The sequence below is a fragment of the Ascaphus truei genome, unplaced genomic scaffold, assembly GCF_040206685.1.
Source record: "Ascaphus truei isolate aAscTru1 unplaced genomic scaffold, aAscTru1.hap1 HAP1_SCAFFOLD_1282, whole genome shotgun sequence".
Classification (NCBI taxonomy): domain Eukaryota; kingdom Metazoa; phylum Chordata; class Amphibia; order Anura; family Ascaphidae; genus Ascaphus; species Ascaphus truei.
Genome location: NW_027454157.1, coordinates 38,734 through 57,450, shown reverse-complemented (window position 1 = coordinate 57,450; position 18,717 = coordinate 38,734). Strand labels below are relative to the sequence as shown.

At 46.4% G+C, this 18,717-nt stretch overlaps 1 protein-coding gene across 2 annotated transcripts in view; it reads right to left on the bottom strand.

Annotated features, from left to right (window-relative positions):
• Positions 1-200: 200 nt before the first annotated feature.
• Positions 201-18,717, bottom strand: part of LOC142475582 (uncharacterized) — a 39,776-nt gene continuing 21,259 nt past the window's right edge. The window contains exons 3-4 of one of the 2 annotated variants that reach the window (XM_075581385.1): positions 15,776-15,911; positions 201-7,526 (exon numbers count right to left, since the gene is read on the bottom strand). In XM_075581385.1, coding sequence (XP_075437500.1) covers positions 5,990-7,213 — 1,224 coding nt within the window. In that variant the 5' untranslated portion in view covers positions 7,214-7,526; positions 15,776-15,911 and the 3' untranslated portion in view covers positions 201-5,989. The remainder of the gene's footprint in view (positions 7,527-15,775; positions 15,912-18,717) is intronic. The other variant, XM_075581384.1, reaches the window with a different exon arrangement.

The following is an 18,717-nucleotide window of genomic DNA, read 5'->3' as shown; positions in this document are numbered from 1 at the left end:
CCCCAACCTTAAGCCCTTACCCTAAAAACCCCTAACCTGAAACCACTTAAAGTAACCTCCTACCGAAAACAGTAATAAAACTTACATTAGAAACAGCTGTTGGGCGGGGGGTCGTCTGTGGCCTAATGCCAGCGGCCAGTTGGTTGTGGCGAAACTATTCAGATTCACCGCTAAGTGAGGCTACAGACCACTTCAGCATAATGGAGAATACACATTTTATTAGAACCATCAGCTTGGAAATATAAAACATTATTAAGAACATTTTTCTTTAAATAAAACAACAATAAGAATGATACAAATAACCTGTATTTAAAAAGTTATAACTTTTTTAGCCTTTTAAAATGCTCGTTTTAGGCACCATAAACTAAAGTCACTTTCCATTGTGATTTAGCGTAACAGATACACATTTGCACATATATGTGAGCGTCTTAGTAGCTCGTTATCCCTAAACATGCCTGCCTTTAGAGATAAGTCTCTCCACTGTATGTGTCCTCTTGTGTGTGTTCAGGCTGGATAACACACTAAGGGGCCTATGCAGAGAGGATTGCCAAAATAAATTGCCATTGTTTCAAAAGTTCAAAAATGTGGCGTATTTATTGTGCCTTATGCAGAAACGACAAATCGGCAATAAAGTCTCAATGTGTATGAATGGCGAGTGCTAATCTCGCCATTTCTGACGGAGGTACTTACATTTGGCTATAATTTCAATAAGTGTGGTTCAAAGTCGCGCTCGTGAGTCTCGCGAGTCAAGTAGGCGGGCAATTTCAAAAGTCAACAGCAGATTCCTGTCAGAGCGTCTTACAGACGGCTTCTGCATATTTCCATAGCAGAGAAACGGCGCGCGTGTCATCCATATATATTCAGTTGCTCCACTGTCATAATATATTCAAGAATAACACTGCAATAAACCTGAACAGATTGTTGCTTAATTAAACAGAACTTTGAACACATCAAATAGTGTACTGCTGTACTGTACTCTTCATATTAGGCAGTAGATTGCATTCGTACATGACCGCAATAACTATTTTCAAAACACACTCCTGTGCAACGTGTGCAATAGGTAATGATAATCTTCAACTTCTTTTGATTTTGCCGTTAGAACATACATATATGGGTAAAGCTTAAATAATAATAACACTGAAGGTTACGGACAATTTCAAAATCACAAATGACTCAAGCAAATACATGTTATGATAGTGTACATTACACTATTGAACTATACACAATTCTTTATATGGATGCATCGCGATCAGCTGCTGGGCTTGGAGGGAGGGAGGGGGGTCAGGACTGCTGCCTAGTGCAGGGCTTCACATCCCGATCAGGTTCTGGGCTTGGAGGGAGGGAGGGGGGTCAGGACTGCTGCCGAGTGCAGGGCTTCACATCCCGATCAGATTCTGGGCTTGGAGGGAGGGAGGGGGGTCAGGACTGCTGCCTAGTGCAGGGCTTCACATCCCGATCAGATTCTGGGCTTGGAGGGAGGGAGGGGGGTCAGGACTGCTGCCGAGTGCAGGGCTTCACATCCCGATCAGATTCTGGGCTTGGAGGGAGGGAGGGGGGTCAGGACTGCTGCCGAGTGCAGGGCTTCACATCCCGATCAGATTCTGGGCTTGGAGGGAGGGAGGGGGGTCAGGACTGCTGCCGAGTGCAGGGCTTCACATCCCGATCAGATTCTGGGCTTGGAGGGAGGGAGGGGGGTCAGGACTGCTGCCTAGTGCAGGGCTTCACATCGCGATCAGCTGCTGGGCGTAGGGGGAGGGAGGGGGGTCGGGACTGCAGCGTGGAGAATGCCGGGTAAATGCGACATTGGACCTTAAGTACAAAACTATGTTGTCGGATATACTCAGACATTCGAGCGGAAAGGGATAAAACATCTAACAAGTGCTTCAGACACGTCAGCTGTTTGTTTATTTATTTAATAAACTCACTGCCAGCACTTCTCGCCATGTAAAGGCACGGTTACTGCCGCTTTTTTGTGGCGTGCACATTTGGCGTATAAAGCGCTAAAACGGACTGGCGAACTGGAGAAAACAACTGAAAGTGCCTCCCTGAATATGACGAAATTTAAAAAATGGCGATCTGCTGAAAAAAGCCACTTCTCGCCAATGCATCGGCGGATTTCTGTCTCCTAGAAATTCTCCTGGCGAATTTCACAAAACTCGCCACGATCTCACACCTTTCTGAATACAGGTAACCAAATTTGGCGAATACATGGCGAACACCTTGTATTCGGAGCTCTCTGCATAGGCCCCTAAATCCCTTCCCACATTCCCCACATACTGTACATGCGGTCTCTCCCCAGTGTGTGTCTTCATGTGTGTGATCAGTCCAAATAACACACTAAATTGCTTCCCACATTCCCCACATACAAGCGGTCTCTACCCAGTGTGTGTCCTCATGTGTGTGTTCAGGCTGGTTGCAATTGGACGTGCTGACATCATCGGGAGAGGTGCAGAGACTGCCTGCCCTCCACCCATAGCACTGCTGTAACTTTTACATGAACTTAGCTCTGCTTTTGAGCACAGGCGATTCACTAACACGCCTATTTTTATCATAGCGAAGGGGTATAGCTGATCATGGGATTTATGTTCATAAATGTTGCTATATGAGATCGTTGCTACACCACAGTTACCACCGTGACATGGAGACATTGTGTCATACATTACTAGTCTGTCACTGTCCAGTCACACATTTTTTGCAAGCTACCTAATTTGTGCAAAAATATAGAGCTTTTATCCGGATATATTCTCTATATGGGTTAACTTAGAGACATTTTGTCAGACCTATTCAGCCTGTCATTTTGTGTAAAGGGTAACCCAAAGCCAATTGCTGAGTGTTAAGTCGCCCGCCCGGAGTGAAAAAAAAAAAGAGAATATTTTTTCTGCAAGTAAAGTCTGTCTATGTATCTTGGGAGTACAACATGCACCCAAAGTGCGAAGAGTGAATGCAATATTACCCAAAGATGAGACTGAAAATTACTGAACTCAAGCAGAAAACCAAATTCTTTTGCTGAAGCGGAGGGATTGCACATAGCAAGTAAATGGTGTAAAGCAAATGCCTTTGCTGAAGCAAGGAAATGGGCAGCTAGCAAGCATTGTATTTAAAGAAATAGAGCCCCAATAGGTCAAGGTGAAGAATACACCTGTGGAAAAAAAAACCCTGAGAATTTAAAATGGCCGCCCAGCTGAAGTCAAATACACTCTGCAAAAATAGGGAAGAAAATGTGTTCCTGGTGTAAAGAACCCCACCACACGGAGCAGTGTCCCTTCAGGCCTTATTCAGACGATGAGAGTGAATGCATGCACAGCAGTGCTAATATTGTAAAACATACCCAAGGGAAGAAAAAGTCTACAGAGATGCCTGTGAGAGCTGCGACCTCTACAAGCAAAAGAGGCCCACCTTTGGGACTACCACAATTTAGGGTTCTAGCAAATAGTGATAACAGTTGCAATAGCGCCTCCTGAGGTCAGGAAGAAAAATACACCAGGTCGCCCCAAAATGGAGGACAGGATGCGGTGTTCCTGTAATGAATCCTACCCAACGGAAGAGTGGCCCTTCTGGTCCGATAAGGATGAAGACATCTCTTACGGAGAACCCGAACTGAATCAACCCCACCGAACACCCCAAGAATGGTGGGGGTGCCTGAATTTGGTACGAACCGAAAAGACCGCTCTCTATGATGACGAATGTGATTGGCAGGAGGAAGAGCGGGAACAGTAGATCACTGAATATTTACGCAACCTAACGCAACTGCAAGTGTCTGACGGTTACATGGAATATACTGCTATGTACCTGTGAGGTTTATTGTATCATACCTCCCAATTTTAATTGGTTTGATTGTTACACCAGTTACTATTGTGACAAGGAGACACTGCGTCAGATACTACAAGTCTGTCACTCTGTCCAGTCATATATTCTCTGTTAACTACCAAGTTTATGCAGCAGTCAAAAGCTTTTATCTGGATATACAGGTAAACCCCGTTATAACGCGCCTCGTTATACCGCGATTCGGATATAACGCGGTTTTCCCGTGGTTCCCGTTTAAATTTTATTTTTTTTGAAATTTGCACTGCACACTGCACACACTGCACATTGCTCACACTGCACACACACTGCTCATTGCTCACACTGCACACTGCACACTGCACACACACTGCACACACTGCTCATTGCTCACACTGACACTGCTCATTGCTCACACTGCACACTGCACACACACTGCTCACACTGACACACACTGCACACACACACACACCCCTCCCAATACACATATAAATAAATCAGCCTTACCTTGGGGATGATTGGTGAGGCATGTGGCTGCAGGGGGGGGGGGCGCTGCGTGCCGGTGGGGGGGGCGCTGCGTGCCGGTCGGGGTGGTGCTACGGTGGAGTGGGGTGATGGCTGCGGGGGCCCCCGATGCTGCGGGGGCTGGTGGGGTGGCCCGGTGCAGCACGGGGGGGCAGGTAGGTGGGGGTAGGTTGGCGGTACGGCCCGCGGTGACAGGGGGAAGCCGGTAACCGGAGGGGCATCCCCCCTCCCATCTCCTGTCACATGGTGTCAGGGGGAAGCCGGGACCGGAGGGGCATCCCCCCTCCCATCTCCTGTCACGGGGAAGCCGGGACCGGAGGGGCATCCCCCCTCCCATCTCGTCACGTGGTGTCAGGGGGAAGCCAGGACCAGAGGGGCATCACCCCTCCCATTACGTGGTGTCAGGGGGAAGCCGGGACCGGAGGGGCATCCCCACTCCCATCTCCTGTCACGCGGTGACAGGGGGAAGCCGGGACCGGAGGGGCATCCCCCCTCACATCTCCTGTCACGTGGTGTCAGGGGGAAGCCGGGACAGGAGGGGCATCCCCCCTCCCATCACACGGTGACAGGGGGAAGCCGGGACCAGAGGGGCATCCCCCCTCCCATCTCCTGTCCCACGGTGACAGGGGGAAGCCAGGACCGGAGGGGCATCCCCCCTCCCATCTCCTGTCCCGCGGTGACAGGGGGAAGCGGGGACCAGAGGGGCATCCCCACTCCCATCCCGCGGTGACAGGGGGAAGCCGGGACCGGAGGGGCATCCCCCCTCCCATCTCCTGTCCCGCGGTGAGAGGGGGAAGCCGGGACTGGAGGGGCATCCCCCCTCCCATCTCCTGTCCCGCGGGGTTAATATGCACTGATGCGGCGGCCATTTTTTTTCCACGACCCCGTTACTAACGCGGTGGTCTCGGGGAGGACCCCGTTATAACGGGGTTTACCTGTATTTACTATATTGGCTAAGAGACATTTTGTCAGACATATTGAGTCTGTCATTCTATCCAGCTATATAGCTCTGAGACTGAAATATGTTGTACTTACATGAGGTTTAAATTGCAAAGGAGCTACAATGTTTCATCATCTGTTTGATACTATATGAGGTTAACTACAACGAATGTTTACACTATGAGTGATATTAACGCTCCAACTTATATGTTCATTTAACAAGGATCTAGACGTTTATTGAAGTGTGCACTAAAGTACACTGCACTACCTGCTAGGTGGGAGGCCAGAGCTGATATAAGTGTTACATATTGATATTCATTTACATATTTGGCCACAGGCATTGCACCCCCACAGTGAAGAAATCACTGAGATTCTCTATGACAGTAGATCCTTTCATTTTTGTATAGGTTACTCATTAACCATTCAGAGTCTGGTGTTTAGCTACACTTATTTAGATGTGATTTTGCATCTAAACGTGATGGCTTTATAGTCCTACTTATACGTTATATTGGGGCTTTATACCCCAGTCTATACCCACTCCATTTTAAATTCGCACTTTAGATTAGGCAAGCCTCAGAGGCATAGGTTCACTTACCTGAAATACTTTAATCTTGAGGTATCTCCTAATAAAGATTTTAAATAATTCATCAATTCATTACTCATTAGATTCCTCTGGTGTCATCATTGTACATATCTGTTTAGAGTGCCTCATTATAGGGGTTTTATTTTTCTATTGTTACTATCCCTACACATGCCCAGCTTTAGAGATAGGTCTCTCCCCTGTATGTGTCCTCTTGTGTGTGCTCAGGCTGGATAACACACTAAATCCCTTCCCACATTCCCCACATACATGCGGTTTCTCCCGTGTGTGTGTCCTCTTGTGTTTGATCAGGCTGGATGACGTACTAAATCCCTTCCCACATTCCCCACATAAATGCGGTCTCTCCCCTGTGTGTGTCTTCATGTGGGTGTCCAGTCCAAATAACACACTAAATTGCTTCCCACATTCCCCACATACATGCGGTCTCTCCCCAGTGTGTGTCCTCTTGTGTTTGATCAGGCTGGATGACGCACTAAATCCCTTCCCACATTCCCCACATACATGCGGTCTTTCCCCTGTGTGTGTTCTCATGTGTGAGTTCAGACTGGATGACACACTAAATCCCTTCCCACATTCCCCACATACATGCGGTTTCTCCCCTGTGTGTGTCTTCATGTGTGTGTTCAGTCCGAATAACACACTAAATTGCTTCCCACATTCCCCACATACATGCGGTCTCTCCCCTGTGTGTGTCCTCATGTGTGTGTTCAGGCTGGTTGCATCACTAAGTCCCTTCCCACATTCCCCACATACATGCGGTCTCTCCCCAGTGTGTGTCCTCATGTGTGTGTTCAGGATGGATAACTGACTAAATCCCTTCTTACATTCCCCACATACATGCGGTCTCTCCCCTGTGTGTGTCCTCTTGTGTATGTTCAGGTGGGATAACCTATTAAATCCCTTCCCACATTCCCCACATACATGCGGTCTCTCCCCTGTGTGTGTCCTCTTGTGTATGTTCAGGTGGCATAACCTACTAAATCCCTTCCCACATTCACCACATACATACGGTTTCTCCCCTGTGTGTGTCCTCTTGTGTCTGATCAGGTTGGATATATTACTAAATCCCTTCCCACATTCCCCACATACATGCGGCATCTCCCCTGTGTGTGTCCTCATGTGTGTGTCCAGGTGGGATAACTGAATAAATCCCTTTCCACATTCCCCACATACATGCGGTCTCTCCCCTGTGTGTGTCCTCATGTGTATGTCCAGGCTGTATGATTCACTATATCCTTTCCCACATTCTCCACATACATGCGGTCTCTCCCCTGTGTGTGTCATCATGTGTTTGTTCAGGTGGGATAACTGACTAAATCCCTTCCCACATTCCCTACATACATGCGGTCTCTCCCCTGTGTGTGTCATCTTCTGTAGGTTCTGGTCCGATAACCAAGTCAAACTCTTCCCACTTTCTCCAAGATCTTTTCCTATAGCAGCTGCTAATACTGTATATATATTTTAGAGTGAGAAGCAGTTACATTGTTCATTAATTGCGTTGAATGGTTGAAAGATGCATTTTCTGTCATATTTATTGGAATGTTGCAAGATTGTTCTGTCCTCATCTTTTCCATATACTCATTTGGGTGTTTGAACTTCAGATGTTTGAGGAGGTAATCCTGACTGCTAAAAGCAACCTTGCAGTGTTGGCATGGGTGGATTATTGGAGCTTGTCTTTGTACTAGAAGAGACAAAAAACAGTCACTGTTACACAAACTGTCTTACAAAAGGCCATGCAGGAGAGGCAAGTTGGCATATCCCAAAAACTTCAGAATGAAAGTAAACTGTAGATGTACATTGTAAAAATGAAGGGTTTAGCACAACATGTGCAGCATTTGGGCCGGGAGAGTAGATGTCGTGTATCATACATTTAAAGTATATCCTAATATTTAACAATTTAAAAGGAAATCTCACTAGCTGCAAAACACCAATTAAAGTGGAAGAAATCTTTTCAAATCAGTTTCAGTTGTGAAGGTATACAGTAATTAAAAACGGTTTGTACAATGAATAGAATACATGTCTCATTAGAAGCTCACATATCAGTCACCGGGTGTTCCCGTTACCGCACCATGTACCAGGTCTCTAATAGTTATAGGATGACCCAACTTTCTGCTAAATCCGCATTGTTAAATGTCCAATTATTGTATTTGACATCACAGATGTTATTCAGACTTAATTAAGCTATATCAATATCATCCAGTGAATTCCAGAACTGTCTTTTTTTTTTTTTTAGGGAACAAGTCTGTACTTGTGTTACAGATTACAGACACACACACTGTTTGTCTGTGGTATTTGTCTGTGGGTTTGTGCGTTTTCTAATTGGTTGGCTGCCGGCCACACCTCTTGCTGGCGCGCTCTGAGGAACCAAATGCCCAATTATGTATTTGACATCACAGATGTTATTCAGACTTAATTAAGCTATACCAATATCATCCAGTGAATTCCAGAACTGTGTTAATTTTTTTAATACAATTGTTTGAAGGGTTTATTTTTTAGGGAACTCTAACGCTTGCACTCACCACGAACAAGGCGGAACCCCTGTACTGAGGTGGGATCGTATGAAACTGTGCACCCACAACAGCGGAGGTACGCCTGGAGTGTGGATTGTCAGCGTAGCCGGGTCTGGATTGGAGAGATTGGGTTAGTCCTGTTACTTGCCAAAGTCTTTGGGCGGAGCCAATAGAATAGTCTGTATCCATTGAGCCATGGCCTGGGGTTGGAGCCGGGAGAGTGGTAGAGAATCCAAAAGCCGTGGTCAGGGATGAGAGGTACGGGTAGTCAGAGGCAAGCTGGGGTCGTTATCCAGAGAGGGTCCAATAGTCAATCCGGCTCGGTACACGTAGAAGCATCTGGAAAGCAACAAGGCACAAGGCAAGGCACAGAAAACGCAGAAACACAAGACTACAACAGGTTATGCTCAGCAATGCAAGAGAGTGAGAGCTGGGTACTTAAAGGAAGTAAGAACCAATGGAACAGGAGGCAGAGCGGAGACGCGGCCTCCGCAGAGGCTGGGATAAGCTGCAGGAGACGAGTGGCATTAGAACACTTGCCTAAGGAGCGGTGCATGTCACGTGTGCGCGCAGCGCGAGAGAGGCGAGTCCGGGGGCGGAGCTAAGGTCCGTGGTATAGCTTGAAGAACTGCGTGTGCGCTTGCGCTCTGTAAACAGAGCGGAGATGCGCGCACGCTCAGCAACAAGCACGGGGACTTGAGATTTAGCAGGTAAGGAGGGAACACGCCGCAGGGGACTTGTTCCCCGATTCCTTCCAGTACACCCCCTTGAGAAGCAGCCTCAGGACGACTCCAACATGGTTTATGCGGAAACCTGGCGTGGAACCGCCTTAACAAACCGGGAGCGTGGATCTGGTGATGGGGTATCCAAGACCGCTCTTCTGGTCCAAACCCTTTCCAATGTACCAGATATTGGTCAGTTCCTTGAGTCGATTATACTGCTGCGGCCAAGTTTATTCGAGCATTTGCCCGTTCTTGGCCGCAGCAGTATCCTGGCGCGCGCCGGAGGGTGACGGGCGCGCGCCGAAGCAGCGGAAGAGCGCCCTCCGATCGGGGCGCTCTCCCTACCGCTGCCGGGTCCGCCGGGTCCCCCGGAACCCCCTGCCACCGTCCCGCGATCGCGGGACACCAGGGCTCCCTCGGGGAGCCCTGGACGCGCGTGTAGGGGGCGCAGACTCCCGATGACGCGTGACCGCGCGTCACCGCACGCCGAGGGGCGGCCACTAGCAAGCCGGGAAATCTCCCGGCTTGCGGATCTGGCCGCAGTGTGATAAAGTGTGTCGGTAGTGTAGATTGAATCTCAAATTCTTCTTGACCTTGTACGATAACAGGTGGTGGTCTAGGAGAGACGTCAGGGAACTGAGATCTTTGGAAGACAGGTTTTAACAATGAACACCGCTGGAATTCTCATGGACTGAGGAAGTTGGACGGTAAGCCACCGGATTGCCCTGCTCGAGAATAGTGAAAGGACATAGAAACCCCCATAATTAACAAAGAAAGGTGACTCTAGGGTGGACTCGTTTCTGAGGGAGTTATGGGCGAATTCGGCCCATGGAAGGAAATCTACAGAGTTATCCTGTGCGTCAGAGATAAAACATCTGAGATATTGCTCTAAGGACTGATTCGTCCTCTCGGTCTGTCCATTGGTTTGGGGATGATACCCTGAAGAAAAAAAGAAGTTTAATATCCATCCTTTGAGCAAAGGCATGCCAAAATTTGGAGACAAACTGAGATCCGCGGTCGGATATGATAGAGAGTGGGACTCCATGGATACGGAAGATTTCTTTAATATGTCTGCTAGGGTGGCAGAGTTGGGAAGGCCCTTGAGGGGTATGAAATGAGACTGTTTTGAAAACCTATCAACAATAACAAGGAAAGTGTTCATCCCACTAGAGATAGGGAGCTCGACAATAAAGTCCATTGAAAGGAGAGTTCAAGGACGATCCAGTATAGGCAAAGCACGAAGACCCAATGGCTTGTTGCGAGCGGGCTTGTTTCGGGCACAGATGCAACAAGAGTTGATTAATTCCTTGATGTTCTTGAGCATATATGGCCACCAGAAAGTGCATTTGATTAAATCTGAAGTACTTTTGGTACCAGGGTGATCGGCAGACTAAGGAGTGACCCCATTCAAGGATTTTTCTCTGGAACTGTGGTGCAGCATACAGGCAACCCTCAGGCACCTCCATACCCTCAGGAATGAGTGTCTGAGTATCCAGGATCTTGTCCAGTTCGTCAAAAGAGTTTGCTGAGATGATATACTTAGAAGGTAGAATAGTCTCTGGAATGTCTTCAGATTGTCCTCACTGACGAATTGACGAGATAAGGAATCAGCCTTTAGATTCTTGGTACCAGGAATGTAGGATATTATGTAGTTCAATCTTGAAAAGAAAAGAGCCCAGCGGGCCTGACGGAAACCAAGCCGACGAGTGCCTTCAATGTACAATAGATTTTTATGGTCCGTGAGGATCGAAATAGGATTTTCGGTACCCTTCAGAAGATGTCTCCACTCTTGCAGAGCAAGTTTAATGGCTAAGAGTTCTCGGTTGCCAACATCGTAGTTTTGCTGCTGAAGATTTTTTTGGGGAGAAAAACCCACAGGTGTGTAATTTATCTTGAGGGGTTTGTCTCTGTGAGAGTATGGCTCCGTCCCCTATGTCCGAGGCATCTACCTCCAAGGTGAAAGGAAGCTTAGGGTCTGGATGGCGTAAGATGGTGGCGGAAACAAATGCCTTTTTGAGGGACTCAAAGGCCAGACATGCTTCAGGAGACCAGGAAGATGCATCTGCATCTTTCTTCATCAGAGCAGTGATTGGAGGAAAAATTACGGATACATTTGCGGTAATAATTGGCGAACCCGAGAAAGTGCTTTATCGCCTTAAGATAAGTGGGTTGGGGCTAGTCTAGAACTGCCTTGAGTTTATCAGGGTCCATAGAGAAACCATCGTCAGAAATAATGTAGCCAAGGAAGGACGTTGATGTTTGGTGAAACATACATTTCTCCATCTTGGCGTAGAGATGATTATCATGCAGGCGGGACAGGACTAACTTGGTATGCTGGATGTGTTCCAAGAGAGATTTTGGAAAAATGAGAATATCATCAAGATAGACAATGAGAAAAATGTTAAGAACATCTTGAAAAATCTCATTCACGAACTCTTGAAAAACAGCCAGAGCAATACATAGTCCAAAAGGCATGACCAAGTATTCGTAAAGGCCATCGCGTGTTAAAGGCCGTCTTCCACTTGACGTATACGTATGAGATTGTAGGCCCCACGAAGATCGAGTTTAGAAAAGATGGTAGAGCCTTGCAAACGATCAAAGAGTTCTGAGACGAGTGGTAAAGGCTAACGGTTCTTTAGAGTAATCTTGTCAAGTCCTCTGTAGTCTATGCACGGGTGGAGAGGACCATCCTTTTTAACAAAAAAGAAACCAGCCCCAGCTGGAAAAGAGAAGTTTCCAATGAAGCCCTTTTTTAAGTTCTCTTGAATGTACTCAGACATTGCTTTGGTTTCAGGAAGAGACAGCGGGTAAGATCTAGCTTTAGGCAGGATAGCTCTGGGTAGGAGATCAATGGGTCAATCAAAAGGGCGATGAGGGGGAAGGATATCAGAACGAACATTGTCAAAGACATCAATGAAATCCACATATACTTCCGGCAGAGTAGGTTTGGCAGAAGTAGTGGTTTCTAAGCCACCGAAAAGTTGCACCGAAGAAACACAAGACTTGCTACAAAGAGAGTCCCATTGTATAGGTTTTTTTGTCAGTCCAGGCCCAAAAGTACCTGCACCGAGGGTGAATGAATTACGTCCAGGGAAATCTCCTCCTTGTGACCATCCTTAGTGGAAATATTAAGACTAGGTGTCTCCAAGGAGATAAAAGCTGGCTGGAGAGGACGTCCATCAATGGCCTCCAACCAGACGGGCACCGATTTCTTTACCAGAAGAATCTTGTTTTTTTGTTGTTTTTTTTAAACTTTATATTTTATTTATTTTTCTTCAAAAGGAAATACAGGCACAATTACATAGTATGACCCGCATTATCTTGTTCAACTGCCACAACCTTTCTTGTTGACAAACAAACAAATAAGACAAAGATGGGGATAAGGGGGACCGAGGGGGGAAATAGGGAGGGGGCAATTGAACCATCTTCTTTTGATTGTGTAGTAATCACTTCTATTCATGTTCTTCCGCAAATCAGAAGTCCCGGCAAAGCGCACCGATCTTATGGCTATGTCCGTTTTATGTGCATTCCCCCCTTGATTCTTATTTATTATCGATCAGAGAAGAACTCACTTATATCTATCATAGCGAAATGGTAGCACCATTCCCCCTTGGTATATCTGTTTGTGCCAACCAAAGCATCCAGACATTTTGGAAATTTGGGCCAGTGTCGTTAACCAAACTTGTTAATTTTTCCATCTGGCAGACAAACCAAATTCTATTCTGAATCTTATCAATAGATGGAATTGCATTCTGGTTCCAGAATGCTGCGGTCTAACACCTCATGGCAGTTGCGAAATGCACGATCAATTAATTCCTGGCTCTGGTCATACCTTGCCACGGTCTGTTTAGCAAGAACAACCAGGGGTCTAACCCAATTTCGGGGCCCAATATCCTCTGCAGCCAATTCCAAATTTGCTCCAAAATTGGGGCCAGACGGGGACAACACCACAGCATATGCAACAAGTCTCCCGGCTCTCCATATTGTAAAGGGCACAAGGGGGAGTAACCAGTCACAAATGTAGATAATTTGATTGGGGTGAGGTATCGCCTCATTAATAACTTTATATGAGTTTTCCTTTAAAGTCGTACAGAAGGAGCTTTTAGCCGCTGCCTCCAGAATCTTCGTCCAGTCTTCGTCCTCTAATGTCTAACCTATATCTGTTTCCCATTGTATCATGAAGCTAGGTTTCTGTCCGTGGTCTTTACCAGAACTGATCACTTTCCCGTATAGGGTAGAGATTAGTCCCCGCGTGTCAGTTTCCCGCACGCAGAGCTTTTCAAAATTCGTCAAGGGAGGACGTGCTGTGTGTTTGAAGCAAAATGCCCGGATCTGGAGGTACCTAAAGAATTCAGTGTTTGGGATGTCTTTTTCAGACTTAATCTGCTCAAATGTTTTGATGTTATTCATCAAAGCCCTCCAGATCTTTCAGCCTCTCAAACCCACCCTGTTTCCAAATCCTGAATGCCCGGAATCTTGTTTTAAAGGCGAAATTTTGATCCACAAAATTAACTCCAGACCCGGAATCAATGAATGGAGAGGCAGAAGTTTGGAAGCCAGGACCCTCAAGGAAGACTGGAAGCATAATCCTAGTCGGCAGGTTTCTTTATAGAAGGGGAAGAGGAAATGGTATCCAATGAGATCCCCTCATACCTCATTGGGCGTTTCCCGGCTCAGTGGGGCAATGAAGCACCAGATGATCAGACAGTCCGCAGTAGAGGCACAGACCTCAATTCCTCCGGTGTTGTTTTTCCAAAGAAGAGAGTTGGTGGCTTATTAACTGCAGAGATTCCGGAGCCTCAAGAGCTGGGAAAGCGGTTGGAGAAGGACTGCAAATGGGAATAATAGAAGTGAGGGATCGTGAACGATGGCATTCAACCTTCCTTTCCTGAAGGCGTTGATCTACCCTAATACATACGTCAATAAGATCCTCTAGCACAGTAGGTCTTTCCTGGTCAGCTAATTCATTCTTCCGTGTTTCGGAAAGACCCCACCAGAAAGCTGCTGACAAGGCCTCAACGTTCCAGCCTGTCTCTGTGGCAATGGTCCGGAACTCAAGGGCATATCTTGCGACAGATCTGTGATCCTCTGAAATGTAAAATAGGGAAGAAGCTGCAGTAACTTTACGGCCTGGAGTGTCAAAGACCTGCCTAAATTCTTTTTTGAAGTGTGAAAAATCTTGAATAAGCTCTGGTCTCTGCTTCCAGATGGGAGATGCCCATGCCAAGGCATCACCGGTCAGCAGGGCAATAATGTATGCCACCTTGGATCTATCAAAAGAAAAGCGAGAAGGGGTTAACTCGAACTGTATGTCACATTGGTTGAGGAAACCTCTACAGCCATGGGGGTCACCCGCATAACGATTGGGGTGATGCGGCTCAAGAGGATGAGATACCTCAGGGGTAGAAGACAGAGTTGCAGGTCTAACAATTCTGGACTGGGATTGGTGTAAAGAAACAGTTGCCAGGCTTTGAGTCAAAGAAGCAATCTGATTGTCCAGGTATTGAAAGTGTTCAGAAATAGAAGACAGGGCTTGGCCCACCTCAGGGGGGGGGAGATCCATGTTCGTTGGGCTAAGCATACTGTAACGCTTGCGCTCACCACGAACAAGGTGGGAACCCGGTACTGAGGTGGGATAGTATGAAACTGTGCACCCACAGCAGCGGAGGCACGCCTGGAGTGTGGATAGTCAGCATAGCCGGGTCTGGATTGGAGAGATTGGGTTAGTCCTGATACTTGCCGAGGTCTTGTAGTAGAGCCAGTAAAATAGTCGGTATCTGTTGAGCCATGGTCTGGGGTTGGAGCTGGGAGAGTGGTAGAGTATCTAAAAGCTGTGGTCAGGGATGGAGAGGGGCGGGTAGTAAGAGGCAAGCCGGGGTCGTTATCCAGAGAGGGTCCAATAGTCAAGCCGGGTCGGTACACTTAGGAGCAACTGGAGAGAAAGCAACAAGGCACAAGGCACAAGGCACAGCAAACGCAGGAACACAAGGATACAACAGGTTATGCTCAGCAATGCAAGAGAGTGAGAGCAGGGTACGTAAAGGAAGTGGGAACCAATGGAACAGGAGGCGAAGCAGAGGCGCAGCCTCCGCGGAGGCTGGGATAGGCTGCAGGAGACAAGTGGCATTAGTGGCAACACTTTCCGCGGAGCAATGAATGACATCACGTGTGCCACGCGTCAGGGGGCGGAGCTAAGCTCTGTGGCTTGGCTTGAAGAACTGCGCGTGCGCTCTGTGGCTAGAGGTGTTAAATGGTCCCTGAATGTTAGTGATGTAAGAGTGAGTGTGTATGTGCGTATGTGTGTGTGTGTATGTAAGTAAAATGAATGTAGAGCCCACAATGTATACAGCGTTTTACAAAAGGTGTGTGGAGTGGGAGTGTATATCAATGGTGTGGGTAGGTGTGAAAATGTGAGTGTGTTGCATTACTAAAAGTGTGTGTAGATACTATGTGGTCCCTATTGGTATATAGGAATGGAATAACATGGAGTATTTGTATGTGTAAGAGACAGCTGTGTGTGCATACATATAGCACAGTATGTATAGACATGGCCTTTAGCACTTATGGGAAGAGAGTTCACTTGCATCAGTAATGACTCATAAAACTTCGGTCTCTGTTTAGGCCACCGCTAAGTGTCCCGAACAGTTGCATAAATTTGTATTCATGCAACCGTCTCTCTTTCGGTGTTTTAAGATTACCTTCGAGTATGGCCACCATCAGATCATTCATCATATGGCCAGAATCAGAGAAATGTTCGCCAACAGGACTGTCTCTTGTTCCCCGTATGATGATGTGGCGATGCAGGTTCATTCTCTTGTTTAGCCCATGTCCCGTCTGTCACAGGGAGGGGGGGTGGTTAGCCCAGTAATAAAGGGGTTACCCCCCAGATGGCCACCCCTACCATTGTGTGGGAGGTGAGGGGGTAACTGTGATAATGGTCAAATGTGTCTACATTCCCCTGCCTCAGTACAATATGTATTCCCCTTTGGTTTTAATGTATGTTCCTGGTTACATGTGTTCCTGTTCCTACAGTGATTGCACTAAACATATACACTGGGATCAGGTCGGGAGGGCAAGGGTTAAATGTATTTGGTTTTATGACCCTTTGTTTGCTCCTTCCCGCCCTTTTGGCCATTTGCAGCGAGGTACAGAATGCAATGTATTCCTATGCAAAATTTACAGGGCTGTTGCAATTACTGTAAAAGACCACCAGATGGCGCTCGAGAGTATATGCGAAGATCCTCCATTGAAAAGCAATGGGCTATGCTTTAGCATAAGCGTTCCCCGGAAGCTACTTTCAAGGTTCTGGGGACACCCCTGTGATACAATGTAGCTACTTGGGGATACTGTTAAATCGCAGCATCCGAAAGTAGCTACTGTTCAATCAACCCTCAATTGACGTGGGAAATTAGGTAAGAGTTTTGAACTTGAATATGAAAAAAGTATTAAAATGCATAACTCAAAGTGTAACAGCTAGAACAATAATTCTGTCAATTCCTGGATCCTGGGAGGCTGCTTTCTCGACCCCAACCAAGTCCGATGGACAATGCCCACGGGAAGGGGCCGTCACCATTAAAGTCAATGGCGAAAGAAAGACTGCTGTTTTAAAATTAGGTTTTAGACCTTAAAAACATTATCTCCGGTTCGGTAATACCTGGAGGGCTGAAATTTGGCCACGAGTCAGAGACCCCTGAGACAGGATTGCATGGCAGGTTTCAGCTCTCTCAGATTAACCGAGCGGAGTATTTTTGATTGATATAAATTGTGATATATTTCTGTATAGTCAGGGCTACCCAATTAGCCCGCAAAAGGTCCTGGCCATTTGGAATTGTAATGAGCCATCAGGCGCCGGTGTGCCTTGTCCTGATCAAAGCTTCACCCCCCAGATTAAATATGCAGGGGGGAAGAGAGAGCAGGACATGGTTGTTTAGGTTTAAGGGCCACAAATCACACATCCAGTCAGCGTTTCCCCTGTGAAGAAATACAGATGGTAGACTCAGAGGCACCAGGCTTAAGAGTGGGGCTAAGGAAATGGACCTCTGACTAGAAGAGTGGCCACCCCCTGTGGGCAGTTACTATCTTGCTTCCCACGTGAGCTGGCAAAAGGTAATTGTGTCCAGGATTATTGTTCTCCAATACATGAGTCCCAATGTTACGGATAGCGCTCAAATCCCATATAAACTATTGCAAGCTCTATGCCCATAGTCTTTCGTGTCTTCGTTATGTTACCTGACTGACACCTGATGAACTGCTAACCTGAATCCTGGTTATTTCATTGTCCCCTTCCTAAGCAAGTGTATATATTCCGTTTGTTATTTGTCCAATATTGTGTGTCCACCTGTCTTAAGGAATAAAATCTCTTTATTATATCACAGTCGTATTCAATTCAACCCAGTTTATTTGGTGTATATTATAACCCTGTGGCTACCATGACACCGTCTCACCTATGTAGTAGCAGCCCCCTGGGCATTTCATGCACATGATGAGGTACACGACATTGCTGGAGGAACAGGTGAACCTTCCTCTGATTTTGTACTCCAGATTCCTGTGTGTTATTTGTATTGTGCCCGCTCTGTGGAGCATTGCTCAGGTTTTGCATCTTGCGTCAAGGCATGGTCTCGTTCCGCATTCAGTTGTACTGCTGAATACTTTACTCCTCACCATAATTTTCTTTATATTATGAGGTTGTATGATAATAAGGGTGTTTCAGGGAAGACCTGTTGCAGTCTTGTATCTTCCTGGAGGATGGGTTGTAGTTCCCTGGCGATCTTGCGTAGGGCTCCTAGGTGAGTGTTATTTGTGACCACCAAAAGGTACTCTGTCGCTTGTCTCTTTCTGTTTGTATTCAAGGAGATCACTTCTTGGTATTCTGGTGGCTTTGTGAATTTGCTGGTCTACAATTCTGTGGTTATATCCACGGTTTCTGAAATCTGATCTCAAGGCTTTAATCCGCTGGCCTCTGTCTGCTGTGTCGGAGCATATCCGGTTGTATCGTATGGCTTGAGTATAGATCTTTTATCTGTGGAGGTTTTTTGTCGCCCTTTTCACACACCATAACTTAAAATGTGTGTACACACACACACACACACACACACTCTCTAAAAAGAGTACTATAATAAGTGAATAAACTAACTTATAACTGTCAATTATGGTGCTTGGAACAAAAAAATTTATGAAAACAACATAGAAAAAAAAGTGTCCCATATAGCACTCAAGTATACTGAAATATATTATAAATATACAAATTTTATTTGTAAACGTCACATAATATAACATATAGCGTTTAAAACAGTCCCCGACACTGACCTCTATAAGTATAATAGCGAGAGAAAACCCCTCATGTAGAAATAACATGTATAAGCTTTTGACAAATAAATCTTAAAAAAGGAAAAATAAAATGTTAAGGAGCAAAAGGGTTTGCAATAAACCCTCCGCCCACTATGACTGGCCAGTCAAAAAAGATCTAACATCCAGAAAATTATATATGCAGGAATAACATAAGATGACATGTATAATGCTAGTGCAGGCAGAACATAAACACACCAAACATCCCCATGTGTCCTGATATAGGAGGATTACACTTCCCTCCCCCACATACCAAATCAAATAAGACAAAAATTAACACCTCCCTGAAAATAAT